The 15,746-nt window shown below is 38.7% G+C and overlaps 1 protein-coding gene across 2 annotated transcripts in view; it reads left to right on the top strand.

Moving 5' to 3' along the window:
• Positions 1–15,746, top strand: part of CPVL (carboxypeptidase vitellogenic like) — a 136,709-nt gene that overhangs the window by 99,177 nt on the left and 21,786 nt on the right. For both annotated transcript variants that reach the window (XM_045564212.1, XM_045564211.1), the window contains exon 12: positions 4,881–5,063. In XM_045564212.1, coding sequence (XP_045420168.1) covers positions 4,881–5,063 — 183 coding nt within the window. The remainder of the gene's footprint in view (positions 1–4,880; positions 5,064–15,746) is intronic.

Genomic DNA, 15,746 nt, shown 5'->3' with positions numbered 1-15,746 from the left:
ATTGACAAGCAAATATTTGACACAAATAGACCATCCCTATATTCTGAAACTTTATTTTAGAAGTGCTTTATTGGGTCTTTCAAATCATTACCAGATTATCAACTGTGTCAGGCACTGTGATGAGAACTTGGTGTATATGATCTCATTAGTTCTCCCCACAATTTAGTGTAGGTCTTACCATCTTCCTGTCCAGAAAAGGGGGTTGAAGCTCTTGGAAGTTAACCCACATGTCTTGGGGTTCCCAGTTACGGTGTGTTGGCACAAATGGCGTTGGCCTGATGGCGTATGAGTTTGGATTTCATGGTTTTTAGCAACGAAAACAACTCTGGTTACTTGAATTGTGAAAAGACTTGATTGGAAGACATGATAGGTCATAGAATTCATGGAAAAACTGAAGAACTGGGGTGGGAAAGATAGGAACCAGGGAAAATTGTGGGGATCTAGGTAGCAACATTAATGGGCAGACTTATCAGCAAACCCTGTGCCCCTTTGCATCTGATTCAAATTCTAGCCCTTGAGTACCCTAACTTGGGTCACCTGCGTGTCTTTTGCACAGAGAAGAGAGGACACTGTGATTGACAACTCCCATCAGGGCTGTATCCATTGAGGACAAGGGTGGCCTGAAGTATAGTTACCAGGAGAAGGCAGAATGGACCTGGGCATGTGAAAACAGCAGATGGTCACTGTGCAGCATCACACAAAACCTTTAAAAAGCAGAATCTATACCTTGCAATAGATTTTATGGGATGCCAGGCATGTGCAAGGCCTAGGGATATAGCAAGCACTAAGAGTTCCTGTTCTCAAGGAGCTAATGGTATTCCTCAACTGTTTATCAAGGCCACGCCCTACAACAGAAGGAGGGCATCTGTCACCAGCTCTGAATAATGCCCTTGCACACATCCTTGTCCACAGGGCCTAAGTGAGAAATGATTGAGAGATGTCACCAGAGTTGGACAAACAGACCAAGTTTGTTTCTGAACTAGGGATAAGTACTATGTCTCATACTCAACCAACTCTGTTTCCAGAGGCTTTTAGCACCACTGAACATTTAGGTGTGGGAGTCAAGAAATGCTTGATGGTTTGAAGGAATTTAGCTCCTTTCTTAAGGAAAAGTTTTAGGTAGAAGTTTGCAGGTCCAGGATTTAGGACTCATTCTGGGGCCTCACAGTGTCTTAATTTCCTTAACAGTAAAGTGGAGCCAGGCAGTGTAATACTTCTCCTCCTGACCTTGTGAAGCAGCACAAGAATAAAGCCATATGTGCATGAAAGTGTTTTGAAAAGTAAAAAAAAAAAAAAAAAAACCCATAATAAAAATGTTTTCCTCATCTCTACTGTTTGACAAAGAAAAAAAACGATGCTTGTAATCCAAATCACCTAATTCCATCTCTTGTAAATGCTTGAATTCTGGGATGAGTTTTTAAAGACTGTCTATGAACTAAGGTTACACTTTTGACCTAGTTGTCGTGAAAAATTGAGAGCTGGTAGTATTTGAATTATGACAAATTATTCCCTCAGAAGACCTATCTTTTGCCAAACGGAGGTGCCAGCCTCTCAGTGTTATTGTTTGTTTTGTTATTTTTTTTCATTATAAAAGCATTCTAACCATATTTACGAAAAAACTAGAAAATAGTCCAAACAAATCAACCATACCTTGACTCCCTTAACTGCCAGTATTTTGATGTATTCCTTTCCCAAGTTTGAAGTTAAAATGTGGTAATTATAGAGTCTAAACAAATGGAATCACAGTTTTTCATTGATTTTTTTTTGATAAGCTAAGCATTGTTCCATGTCATATCATAACCATCAATTTCAATGAACCACACCAGCCAGCCCTGTAAGGAGTAAAAGAAAAGTCTCCTAAAAAAAAGTGCTTTTGCTCCTGAACTGAGCTCTCACAGCTGACCAGAAAGCAAAGTGAGGAAACGGATGTGCAGGGCACTGCCTGGTGCATCGCTGGAAACCTGCTGCAACCAGCTCTTTCCTTGCTCCTTGTTTTGTACAAATCACTACTGACAAGGGAAGTGTGGCTAAAAGCTGCATTCATCTGTGTCTCCTCCCTCTGTCTTTAGACTTTGTTGCTTAAAATACTAGCAAGCCTCAGGCATAGATTTGCTTTAACACTGAAAGTCCTGCATCCTACACAACCGCTCAGTTCAAGGAAAACTGGGACAGTTGGTCACCCTACCAGGGGAGAAGTGGAGCAAGTGTGCATGCCTCTGTCATGACTGGCCAACTTGTCAGAGCTAAGGTCCTGCTCTGGAACTTCTCCATCAGGATGTGAGTAGTCAACGTGTGCCCTGGGGCTTCAGGACCACTCCACACCCACCTGGCTTCTACTCAGTCCTAGGGTCTTGGGATGAGTGTTTCCCACTCATCCAGCCTAGACACACCCAACTGGGATACTCTGTGGGGGCTAATGATGGTAAATGTGACATTTAGATAAAAACAAAAGCTCTGGAATTCTTATATTTTATGCCAGCCGCCTTAAATGTCAGCTCTGAAATCCCTTCACTTGATCATTAATCTGATTTCTTTTTTGTTGCGTTTGACTTATATACCCTTTAGAAGTTAAAAATGTTTTCCTTGCTTTGCAAACAAAGAATTTCCATTTGCTCCAAAAAGTAGGCCTTCTACACATCATGTATGCAGGATGACACAGTTCAGTTCTTCACTGCCTGATTAGTCCAGAGAGTTGGTGCTCTTGTTCGTGCTGAGTCTGGAATAACAAGGGAGACAGTTCAGGGATGGGCCTCATTTCAATTCAGTTCAACAAACAAGTACTACAATGCTGTACATATAAACCGGTTTTTGCTGTAACCTGTGGATTTTGCTATTGTCCCTCGAGGATGAAAAAAAATTCTCATTGATTTCAAAAATTTAATGATGATAGTCAGTAAAGGTAGCTTCAAGAGACATTTATGGGAGAAGATACAAGCTGCATAGAGTGGCCATGAAAAATAAATAGATGCACTGTGTATTTGCTGACTAATCAGCCTCTTTCCACTGAATTCTAGAAGAGGAGTTACTTTGTGTGTGAGTATCTTTGTTAATCAGCTATAATCAGGTCTTCTTAGAATGATGAAGTAGTTAAGCCTTGTTGGCTGGTACTGATCATATATAATTGTTTCCATACTGATGGCTAAAACAACTGTAAGGGGTTTTGTGTAGGCCATACGTACTCAAGGTCTTTGGGGTAATTTCTTTGTACAAACAATGCAAATATTTTATTGCTACAGTTCAGCTGAATTTTTTAAAGAGGCCTTAAATCTATCAGGATTTTTTTCCCTTTAGAGTTCTGCTTAGGAGCGTGGGGGTGGCGATGGTGGCAGAGGAACATGAAAGGAAACACGGGTTCCTGCTGCTGGGGCCCAGCGCTCTTTCATCTTAGTCTGAATCCTGTCCCACTGCCGCTGGAGGATTTGGAGTGTGTAAAAGTCCTGGGCTTTTTAATTATGTTTAAGCCTTTCAAGAGGGCTGCACCACGAAGGCAGAGACAGAAACATATGCAGTGAAACGTTTTACATCCAATTTGAGGATTCAACCATTTGGGCCAAATCAGAGCCTCCAAGTGATCAAAGGTAGCATGGAGTTGGGGAAAGCCTCTTTGTTGGAGGTGGAGTGGCAATACTTCATAATTAATATCATGTTAGTTGCATAAAAATAGCGTAAGAGGAGTAGAAAACAAAGGGGGAAATTACTCAGATTTCTACCATCTAAATTAACCAACTGTATTACTTTTTTTCAAACTTTTCATTCCATATATATGAACATACATACCTATTTTATACAGTCATAATTGTGGTGTATCTTATATTTGACTTTCAGCTTTCATACATAACATGATGTAATAAGCATTTCCCACATTATGTCATGGTTCAATCGAACATTTTAAATGGTTTTACCATATCCCACTGTGTATTTAGCTACTCACCAAGGATAGGACTTTTAGATTGTGTTTGAGTTCTTCGTTACAATAAGACTCAATGAATATGTTATATACATTTTTTTATTTCCTTGGGGTTTATTTTCACAGAAGACATTCTACAAATGGGATTACTGGGACGAAGACTCTCAACATTTTTAAGTCTTTGGGCACAGAATTGACCACTGCTTTCCTGAAGGGTAGTGCCATTTTATACCATCCTCAGTATAACTTTACCAGCACTGGGTATTATCTGAATTCTTTTTCAAAGCAATTTGAAAATTGTTTTGAGAGAAAAGAGTTGCCTCAGCATTGTTTCTCCTATGATAACCATCAGTTTGACTTTAAAAAAAAAAATTGTATTCTAGGAAAAAAGGACATTCCTCACTGTTGACAACTGGCTGTTGTGTATAAGAAAAGGAAATCTTGGAAGTGGCATGGCAGGCATAGTTGCAGCCAATAAGTAACAAATTTGAGGCACCTACATCTCTCTGCTGCAAAAAAATTTAGTTGCCACTGAAATCAATGTAGGAGGGGAGAGCAATATGGCTTAGCAATACCTGAGAGAATGCCCAACTTGCCAGCTTCTGCAGAGGCCGAAGTTGAAGTTCATGAAATGCAGGCTTCAGGAAAATCGTATGGTGTATTATTCCTTAGTTCCACTGAAATGTAACCACAGTTCTCCTTCTTAATACAGCAACCAAAAGAGGCCTTTATGCAGATTACTATGAAGAATGCAATGCTGGATACAAGGCTTGAGTCTATTTCAGATTGTTGGTGTTTATGGATAGCTGGAAGCAAATGTCCCCTCTGATCTGCTGGCCTGGCCACGCTGAGCACGACAACAGAGATGCTCACGTGTTCTTTTCTCCCTCAATGGCTCACTGTTTATACTAAGTACCTTCACTAGCTTTAGCTACTGAATTCTGCGTTTGCTGATGGCTTGATTTCATTTCAGGTTCTGATCTACAATGGCCAACTGGACATCATTGTGGCAGCTCCCTTGACAGAGCGCTCCTTGAAAGCCATGGACTGGAAAGGGTCCCAGGAATATGAGAAGACGGAGAGAAAAGTCTGGAAGATCTTCAAATCTGATGATGAAGTAGCTGGTTATGTACGGCAAGTGGGTGACTTCCATCAGGTATGAAAATGCTTAGGGGCATGCAGGTAGTGGTAATGGGATAGTGGGATTAAAAGTAAAGCCCGGATACCAGTAAGACGTGGCCAGCCTTAAGCAAAGTCATACAACAGCCGGCATGTATCTGGCCCTATTATCCACAGAGAAGAGTGGTCTGAGTTGATATTAAATTAAATACACAGGTCTTAATGTAAAACTGGACAAAGTTTAGGCATTGTTGAAGAGATAAGGAAACAATTAATGAAAAAAGACAACAGTCAGCCCAAAGAGTCACATCATTCACGAGAGAATTAGTCTCATTAATTTGGGAACAAAGGGAGCTTGACAAATTACAGGAGAAAGGTTCAACATAATCTCTGGCAGATCTATGATCACATTTTAATATTACACGTGGAGCCCCAGGACAAAATCTCTCTAGCTGAGACACTAGTGCAACTTACACTTCAGAGGTCAGACATTACCTCTGTAATTTTCCTTTCTTGTAATGTCCTTTACAAGTTTTGGAATCAGGATCAGGCTGGCCTCGTAAAATTAGTTGGGAAGTGTCTCTTCTCTTTCTAGTGTCTGAAATACTGTTTTTAAGTGTTAGGAAAATTCATTGGTGAAGCCATCCAGGCCTGGAGGTTTCCTTGAAGGAAGGCGTTTTTGATAATTTTTTTACTGACACATAATAATTGTACATCTTTATAGGGTACATGTGATATTTTGATGCATGCATACAATGTGTAATGATCAAATCAAGGTGGTTAGAATATCCATTACCTCGAACATTTATCGTGTCTCTGTTTTGGGAACATGTCAAAACTCTTCTACCTATTTTGAAATATACAATGTATTGTTGTTAACTATAGTCACCCTACTGTGCTATCGAACACTGGAACCTCTTCTATCTAACTGTATATTTGTATTCATTATTCAACTTCTCTTCATCCCCCCACACCATTCCAAGCCTCTGCTGCCCTCTTTCTACTTTCTAGCCCCATGCTTTTTTTTAGCTCCCCCATGTGAGTGAGAACATGTGGTATTTGTCTTTCTGTTCCTGGCTTATTTCACTTAACATAGTGACCTCCAGTTCCACCCATGTTGCTGCAAATGCATTTTATTCTTTTTATGGCTAAATAATATTCCATTGTGTGTACATACCACATTTTCTTTATCCATTCATCCACTGAAGCTGATTCTATATCATGGCTATTGTGAATGGTGCTGCAGTAAACATGAGGGTACAGGTATCCCCTTTGATACATTGTTTTCCTTTCCTTTGGATAAATGCCCAGTAGTGGGATTGCTGGAGCATATGGTAGTGCAATTTTTAGTTTTTTGAGAAAGCTCCATATTGTTTTCCATATTGGCTGTACTAATTTATGTTATTACCAACAGTATATGAGTTCCTTTTTCTCTGCATCATCACCAGCATCTATTATGTTTTGTCTTTTTGATAATAGCCATTCTAACTGGCGTGAGATAGTATTCTCACTGGGGTGAGATAGTATCTCATTGTGATTTGTATTTTCCTGGTGACTAGCAATGCTGAACATTTTTTCATATACCTATTGGCCATTTGTGTGTCTTCTTTTGAGAAGTGTCTGTTCAGATCGTTTTCTTATTTTTTAATGGAATTATTTGTTTTTTGCTCTTTAATTGTTTGAGTTCCTTGTATATTCTGGGTATTAGTCTCAGTTTGCAGACATTTTTCTCCTATACTGCATGTTATCTCTTCACTCTATTGATTGTTTCCTTTGCTGTGCAGGAGAATGTTAGTTTAATGTGGTACCATTTGTCTATTTTTGGTGTTGTTGCCTATGTTTTTGGACTCTTATCCATAAAACCCTTGCCCAGACCAATATCCTGAAGCATTGCCCCTGTGGTTTCCTCTAGTAGTTTTATCATTTTGGGTCTTACGTTTAAGTCTTTAATCCATTTTGAGTCCATTTTTATATATGGCGAAAGATAGGAGTCTAGTTTCATTCTTCTGCATATGGATATCCAGTTATCCCAGCATCATTCATTAAAGAGAATGTCCTTTCGCCAGTGCATGTTGTTGGAACTTTTGTTAAAGATCAGTTGATTGTAAATACATGGATTTATATCTGGATTCTCTATTCTATTGCATTGGTCTACGTGTCTGTTTTTATACCAATGTCATCTTGTTTTGCTTAGTATCCCTTTTAGTATATTTTGAAGTCAGGGCATGTGATACCTCCAGCTTAGTTCTTTTTGCTCAATGTTGCTTTGACTGTTCAGAGTCTTTTGTGGTTTCATATGAATTTTTAGATTTTTTTTCTATTTCTATGAAGAATGTTATTGGTATTTTGATGGTATTGCAATGAATCTGTAGATTGCATTGGGTAGTATTGTCATTTTAACAATATTAATTTTTCCAATCCATGAGCATGAAATGTCTTTCCATTTGTTTGTACCCTCTTCAATTTCTTTCAACAGTGTTTTGTTGTGTTCTTTGTAGAGGTCTCTTACCTCTTTGGTTAAATTTATTTCAAGATATTTTATTTTATTTTTGTAGCTATTGTAAATGGAATTGCTTTGCTATTGGTGTATAGAAATGCTACTGATTTTTGTATGGTGATTTTTGTGTCCTGCAATTCTACTGAATTTGTTTATCAATTCTAAGAGTTTTTTGCAGAGTTCTTAGGTTTTTCTATGTATGAGATCATGTCATCTGCAGAGAGGGACAGACTAAATTTTCCTTTTCCAATTTAGATTTGCTTTATTTCTTTTTCTGGCCTAATTGCTCTGGCTGAGACTTCTAGTACTATGTTGAGTAAGAGTGATGAAAGTGGACATCCTGTCTTGTTCCAGTTCTTAGAGGAAAGGCTTTCATTTTTTCCCCATTCAGTATGATGTTAGCTGTGGGTTTGTCATATATGACCTTTATTATGTTGAGGTATGTTTCTTCTATGTCTAATTTGTTGGGAATTTTTATCATGAAAGGATGTTAAATTTTATCAAATGCTTTTGTGTATCTATTAAGATGATCATATGGTTTTTGTCCTTCATTCTGTTGATATGATGTGTCATGTTTATTGATTTGTGTATGTTGAACCATCCCTTGCATCCCTGCGATAAATCCCACGTGATCATGATGTTTTATCATTCTGATGTGTTGTTGGATTCTGTTTGCTAGCATTTTGTTGAGGATTTTTGCACTTATGTTCATCAGAGATATTGGCCTGTAGTTTTCTTTTTTTGTTGTGTCCTTGACTGGTTTTGGTATCAGGGTAATGCTGGCTTCATGGAATGAGTTAAGAAGAATTTTCTCCTCTTTAATTTATTGGAATAGTTTGAGAAGAATTGGTATTAGTTCTTCTTTATAAATTTGGTAAATTTATAAATCCATCCAGTACTAGATAAAACCATCCAGTGGCTTTGATTTGTTGGGAGACTTTTTATTACTGATTAAGTCTCCTTACTTGTTATTGGTCTGTTCAAGTTTCCTGTTTTTGTCTTTTTAACATTTTTTTTTCAAGCACAGAGTTTCAGGAAAACGTTCAAGTTTTCAGTATCCCCTGATTCAATCTTGGCAGGTTATATGTGTCTAGGAATTTATCCATTTCCTCGAGGTTTTTCACTTTGTAAGCATATAATTGTCCTTATAGTCTCTAATGATTTCTGTGGTATCAGTTGTAATATGTCCTTTTTCATTTCTGATTTTATTTATTTGTGTCTTCTCTCTTTTTTCTTGCTCAGTCTAGCTAGCAGTTTATATATGGTGCTCATCTTTTCTAAAAACCAACTCCCTATGCTTGATTTTTTGTATTGTCTTTTAGTCTGTATTTCATTTAGTTCTGCTCTGAACTTTATTATCTTTCCTTCTACCAATTTCTTGTTTGTCTTTTTCTTGGTTTTCTGGTTCCTTTAGGTGCCTAGTTAGATTGTTTGTTTGGAATCTTTCTAGTTTTTATGTAGCCATTTATTGCTCTAAACTTCTGTTAGCAATTTTTTTTTTGTTTTTGTATTCCACAGGTTTTGGTATGTTGTTTCCATTTTCATTTGTGTTAATAAATTTCTTGATTTCCTGTTTAATTTCATCTTTGACCCAACGGTTATTCAAGAGTATGTTGTTTAATTCCAGTTTATTTGTATAATTACCAAAGTTGCTCTTAGTATTGTTTTTTAGTTTTATTTAATTGTGGTCTGAGAAGATATTTGATATGATTTCAATTATTTTAAATTTGTTGAAACTTATTTCATGACCTGACATGTGATCTGTCTGGAGAATGTTCTGTGTGCTGATGAGAAAATATGCATCCTTCAGCTGTTGGATAAAATGTTCTGTAAAGGTCTGTTAGGTCCATTTGGTCTAAAGTACAGTTTAAATTGATTATTTTTTTCTTGTTTTTCTGTCTTGATGATGTCTAATGCTGAGCATGGATGTTGAAGTCCCCAACTATTATTATGTTATAATATTATAATGTATTATTATTCTATATCTCTCCCTTTAGAGCTAATATTATAATATTTGCTTTATATATCTGGGTGCTCTGGTGGTTTCATATATATTGAAAACTGTTATATCTTCTTTTTGAATTTATTCCTTTATCATTAAATAATGACCTTTGTCTCTTTTTGTAGTTTTTGACTTGATATATTCTTTGTCTTTTTTCTTCCTCTCTTATTTTTTATCACTGTGGTTTGATGGTTTTCTGTAGTGATAACATTTGAGTCCTTTCTCATTTGTGTGTCTGCTCTACCAGTATGTTTTATACTTTCACGTATTTTCATTATGGTAGATATTATCCATTATTATTCATTATGGTAGATATAGCTTTGCTTGGCTAGCAGTTTTTTCTTTGATCACTTTGAAAATATCATCACATTCTCTTATGGACTGTATGGTTTCGCTAAGGAAAACACTGTTAGTCTGATGGGGATTCCCTTATACATAACGTGATGCTTTTTTCTTGCTGTTTTTAGAATTCTCTCTTTGTCTTTAACTTTTGAAAGTTTGACTATAATGTGTCTTGGAGAAGACCTTTTTGGATTGAATCCATTTGGTGATTTTTGAGCTTCCTGTGCTAGATGTGTATATCTCTTGCAAGACTTGGGAAGTTTTCAGCTACTATTTTGTTAAATAAGTTTTCTAGCCCAGGCGCGGTGGCTCACGCCTGTAATCCTAGCACTCTGGGAGGGCAAGGCGGGTGGATCGCTCGAGGTCAGGAGTTCAAGTCCAGCCTGAGTGAGACCCCATCTCTACTAAGAATAGAGATAAAAATTATCTGGACAACTAAAAATATATATAGAAAAAATTAGCCGGGCATGGTGGCGCATGCCTGTAGTCCCAGCTACTCAGGAGGCTGAGGCAGTAGGATCGCTTAAGCCCAGGAATTTGAGGTTGCTGTGAGCTGGGCTGATGCCACGGCACTCACTCTAGCCCAGGCAACAGAGCGAGACTCTGTCTCAAAAAATAATAATAATAATAAGTTTTCTATACCTTTGCCCATCTCTCCCAACTCTTTTTCTTCTGGTCCACCCAAAATTTGAATATTTGGTCAATTTATAGTGTCTCACATGTCACATATCCTTTCTTCATTCTTTTTGACTTCTTTCTTTCTTTCTTTCTTTCTTTCTTTCTTTCTTTCTTTCTTTCTTTCTTTCTTTCTTTCTTTCTTTCTTTCTTTTTCTTTCTTCCTTTCTTTCTTTTCTTTTCTTTCTTTCCTTTTTTTTCTGACTGGATTATTTCCAGAATCCTGTCTTCAAGTTCAGAAATTCTTTCTTCTGCTTGATCTAGTCTATTGTTGAAGTTCTTGATTATGTATTTTGTTTTATTCACTGAATTCTTTAGTTATAGGATTTCTGTTTGGTTCCTTTTTATATCTATCTCTGTTGAATTTCTCACTCAGATCATGAATTGTTTTTCTAATTTCTTTGTATCGTTTATCTGTGTTATCTCATATCTCACCAAGCTTCTTTAATATTATTGTTTTGAATTCTTTTTCAGGCATTTCATAGATTTCTTTTTCATTGGAATCTACTGCAGGAGAACTATGTATTCCTCTGGATGTGTCTTATTTCCTTGCTTTTTCGTTTTTTTGTGTGTCTTTGCATTAATATCTGTGCATGTGTTGTACTAGTTGCTTTTTTGAATATTTTGGATTGACTTTCATAGGGAAAGACTTTTTTCCTATAGATGTGTCTATAGTGTTGGTTGGGTAGGGTGCTTTGGTTTTGATTGTGACTTTGTATGATTTCTTTGGCTGTAATCAATGTCAGTGATGTTTATGAGCTCCTTAGTGGCTAGGCTGCAGTTGTTAGTGGAAGCTGTATTAAAGCTTTGCTGGGGTTGGGAATGCCAGGTAGGTTGGTCCTCTGGCACGAGTGATTATGGCAACAGGCCAGGTATGCTAGTCCTTGGGATCCTGGATGGCATATGTGGGTACTGGGGTACTGGGTCTGGGTGGGCTGATCCTTGGGCCTCCAGGCAGCTTGCTTAAGTGTTGGCAGTGGCATTGGTGGGCCAGGCAAGCAAGTGGGTCATTGGGTTCCTGGGCAGTGTGTATGGTATTGACAATAGCACTAGTGGTGGCAGGCTAGCCCTTGGGTCCCTGGGTTGCACACACAGGGTTGGGCCAGTCCCTAACCCCCAGGTGGCACATGCAGCTGTGTTCTGGCAGAGGTGGTGGTGGCAGGTGAGGCAGGCCCAGCCTAAGGTCCCTAGGAGGTGTGCATGAGTGCTAGTGGTGGCATGTGGGACAGATTGATCCCTAGGCCTCTGGATGATGTGCATGGGCACTGTTAGGCTGGGCTGGCCTGTTCTCAGACCCCTAGAAGGTATACATGGGCACTGACTGTAACAGGTGGGGCAGGCCTATTCTGTGGCCCCTGAAAAATGCTGATGGGCACTGGCAGGGCAGTGCCAGGAGGGGCAGAGCTGTTCTCAGGCCTCTTGATGGTGTGTACAGGTGCAGGCAGCAGCAAGTGGGGCTAGCCAATCCCCAGACCCCCAGATGATGTGCATGGGCACAGGTGAAGGTGGCACCAGGAAAGGCAGGCCTGTCCTCAGGCCCCCAAGGTGCAAGCTGCATTGGGCATGGCAGGTCTATTACCAGCCCACCCCCCCACCCCCAGGATGCTCAGGCACCAGCAGTAGTGGTGGTGGGCAGAGTGGGCCTGTCCTCAGGCCCCCAAATGGTGCACTAGTGCACCAGTGGCTGTAACAGTGAGTGGGGCAGGCTTGTCTTTAGGCCCTCTGATGGTGCATGTGGGTACCAGTGGTGGTGGGCAGGGTGGGTTGACTCCCTGGTTCTCACACAATGTACATGGGTACTGGTGGTGCTGGCAGGTGGGCAGGCCCTGTTTTCAGGCCTCCCAATGGTGCACATCAGCACTAGCTGTGGTGCGCAGGCTAGGTCAATCCCCAGGCCTCCAGATGGTGCACTTGGGCTACAGTGGCAGGCTGGCCAGCCCTGTCCACAGGCCCGAGGATGGCACCCAGGCAGGCCAGTCCCCAGGCCCCCTGAAGGCACATGCAGGTATGTAGCAGCCCTGCTGCTGGTGGGGGACAGGGTTGCTGTCAGTGGTAGTGACCCCAGGCAGGCGCCTCTCAGGCTCTGGAGAGTGCACACTTAGGCTCCCTTTGTTCCAGAGGCAGCCTCCCTGGTGAGTTGCCCCCACTCCCTATTACCTGGAATGTAGGACACCATGTGGGCTAGAGTGCTGGGGACCTGGCCACCCTGCTAGGTCCAGCCAGCATTGTGATGCTGCAGCTCTCTGGTTGGATGTAGGGGGGTGTCAGCAGGGGTCCAGGGGTGTGGAGATGTGAGGCTTTTGAGCCCCAGGGCAGGACACAGTCTGGTGAGGCCTGGGCTCTCAAAATGGCATTGTGCTGCAGCTTCTTGGGTCTCAGGGGTGTGTGGGACCCAGTGTGAACTCCTTCTCTGGAACAGTGCTGTCGTGTAGACTCCAGGCAGCTCCCTCTACTAGTCTCAGGGCCCATGAGAGCTGAGAGGCTGTCCTGTGGCTGAGATCTCAGGAGTCCATCATGGGAATGTGGATCGCTGGCATTCCTTGCTTACCTCTTCCCCACAATGGGAGGTCTCTCCTGGCTCCAAGCTGATCCCGGCTGGACCAGCTGCTCCTCTTCTCTCTCCTTCTGTGCCTCAGAGGTTCCCTGTCACATCCCTGCTGAATTCCAGTGTTCTCTCTTAGATGCTCTATTTGGTGTGCAATTATCTACTCACTATTTTGGTCCTTCTTTGTGGGGGAGGTGAGTGCCAGGTGCCCTAGTCAGCTATCTTGAAGTCCCCTCCAAGGGAAAGTTTTAAATTACATGCTCAATTTTTGTAACAGATATGGGATTAATCACCTTTTCTATTTCCTCATGTGGCAGTTTTCATAGACTGTAATTTTTTTCAGGTATTTGTTTCGTCTAAAATTTCAAATTCATTGACATAATATTGCTTTTGTAACATCATCTTACTATCATTTAATGGCTCTCAAGATCTGTGGCGATATCAGTAATCTGTGCCTCTCTTGCCTGAGGTTTAAAAATTTTATTATTCTTTTCAAAGAACCAATTTTGTCTTTGTTGATTGTCTCTATTATATTTTTGCTTTCTATTAATATTTTATGAAATTTTGATTTTATTCTTATTATCTTCTTGCTATTATTTTCCTTGAATGTGATTTATTCTCCTCTTTTATGGACTTTTTTTTTAAGATAGAACATGAGTTTTTAGCCTTTCTTTATTTCTAATGTATGCACTCAATATGATAAATTTGTTAAGCTTAGTCTTAAGTGCACCCTTAAATTTGTCATAGTTTTATTATCATTTAGTTAGAAATTATTCAAAATTTCTGTTGCATTTTTTCTCTTTGATCAATGAGTTATTTAAAAATGTATTGCTTAATTTCCAAACATTTTGGGTCTTCTATTCTTGCATTTATTTATAGCATAAGGAAACATATTCTGTTACTGCTTTGTGGTCAGAAAACTTTTTTTTATCATTTCAGTTATTTGAAATTTGTTGAAACTTGTTTTTTGGCCCCCAAAATGGTTATTTTTGGTAAATGTTCCTTATATATTTATAAAGAATATATATGCTGCAGTTGTTTGTTGTAATCCTTTGTATATCAATTTAGGACAATGTTAACAATTTTATTGTTTAAATTTTCATATCCTTTATTTTCTCTTTTTTTCTGCTTGTCCTGTCAGTTAATAAGAGAGATCTTTTAAATCTCCCACTATAATTGAAGATTTTTCTATTTTTCTTTTATATCTATTGTTACTTTATTTTGTGTTAAATGCATACAACTATAGAAATGTTATATGTTCGTGGTATTAAATTTTTTCTTCCTATGAAATGTCCTTTTTAAAATCTTTAGTAATGCTTCTTGCCTTAAAGTCTAATTTGTTGATAGTGGTATAACTATGCCAATGTCCTTTTGATTAGTAGTTAATATTTACATGGGATATCTTTGTTCAACTTTTTGCTATCAATTTTTCTGTATCCTTATATTAAGATGGGTCTCTTATAAGCAGTATAAAGTGGAATTTTGTGTTTTATAAGAGCCTGACAGTATTTTTTAATTGGAGTAGTCCATTTACATTTAATGTAATTACTGCTATATTTGTGTTTAAACCTACTGTTTTACTAGTTGTTTTCTGTTTGTCCCACTTGTTCTATATTTCCTTTTTTCTTCATTGCATTCTTTTTTATTACTCAAGGGGTATATATCATTTCATTTTTTCTCATCTACAAGCTTGTTAGCGATACATTCTTTTACTCTTGTTTAGTGATCATACTAGAAAGTACAATATAAGTTCTAGACTTTTAAAATCCTAATATACAGTAGAATTTTACCACCTTCCAGGCAAATGCAAGAATTTTAGAGCACTTTATCTTCTTTACCAACTCTCCTACTCTTTGAGTTATCATTTAAAAAACAAAGCACTCCTATGTCTAATTTAAATACCACAAAACATTATTGACACATTTTATACAGCCAGGAGTCCCTAAGAGTTACCCATACATTTACCCTTTCATTTGCTCTTCAGTCTTTTGTACATTTCCATGCTTCTGGCTGGGATTATTTTTATTTGCCTAAAGAAATATTTTTGGTATTTATTATTTTTTTAATGTTGAATTTTCTCTTTTTAGAGATGGAGTCTCACTGTGTTACTCAGGCTGGTCTTGAACCCCTGGGCTCAAGCAATCCTTCCGCCTTAGCTTTCTGAGTAGCTAGAGCTACAGGTGTGCCTGGCTTTCATTTAGTATTTATCTTAGCAAAGTTATGTTGACAATGATTTCTCTGTTTTTTGTTTGTCTGAAAATGTCTTTATGTTGCCTTTAATTGTGAAGGACATTTTTCATGAAATAGAATTTTAGTTTAGCATTTATTTTCTTTTAGCACGTAGACGATGTTATTCTGTTGTCCTCTGACTTGCATTATTTATGATGAGAAGTCATGTATTGGTTTCATTGCTGCTCCTTTGAAGGTGACTGTTTTTTGTTTTCCACCTGACTACTTTTAAGACGTTCTTTTTTTGGCTTTCTGAAAATTTTACTATTTGTACTTCGAGGTGTGCTTGGGTTTCTTGAGTTTTTTGAAACATGGCTTGATGTCTTTTGTCATATTTGGAAAATTCTCAATCATTATCTCTTCAAACATTGCTTGTGTTCTACTCACTTTCCTCTCTTTTTAAGACTCTATTTACATAAATAGTAGACTT

The sequence above is a fragment of the Lemur catta genome, chromosome 11, assembly GCF_020740605.2.
Source record: "Lemur catta isolate mLemCat1 chromosome 11, mLemCat1.pri, whole genome shotgun sequence".
NCBI classification, from domain to species: domain Eukaryota; kingdom Metazoa; phylum Chordata; class Mammalia; order Primates; family Lemuridae; genus Lemur; species Lemur catta.
Note: the sequence above shows the minus strand (reverse complement) of the source record. Positions and strands in the feature narration are given on the sequence as shown.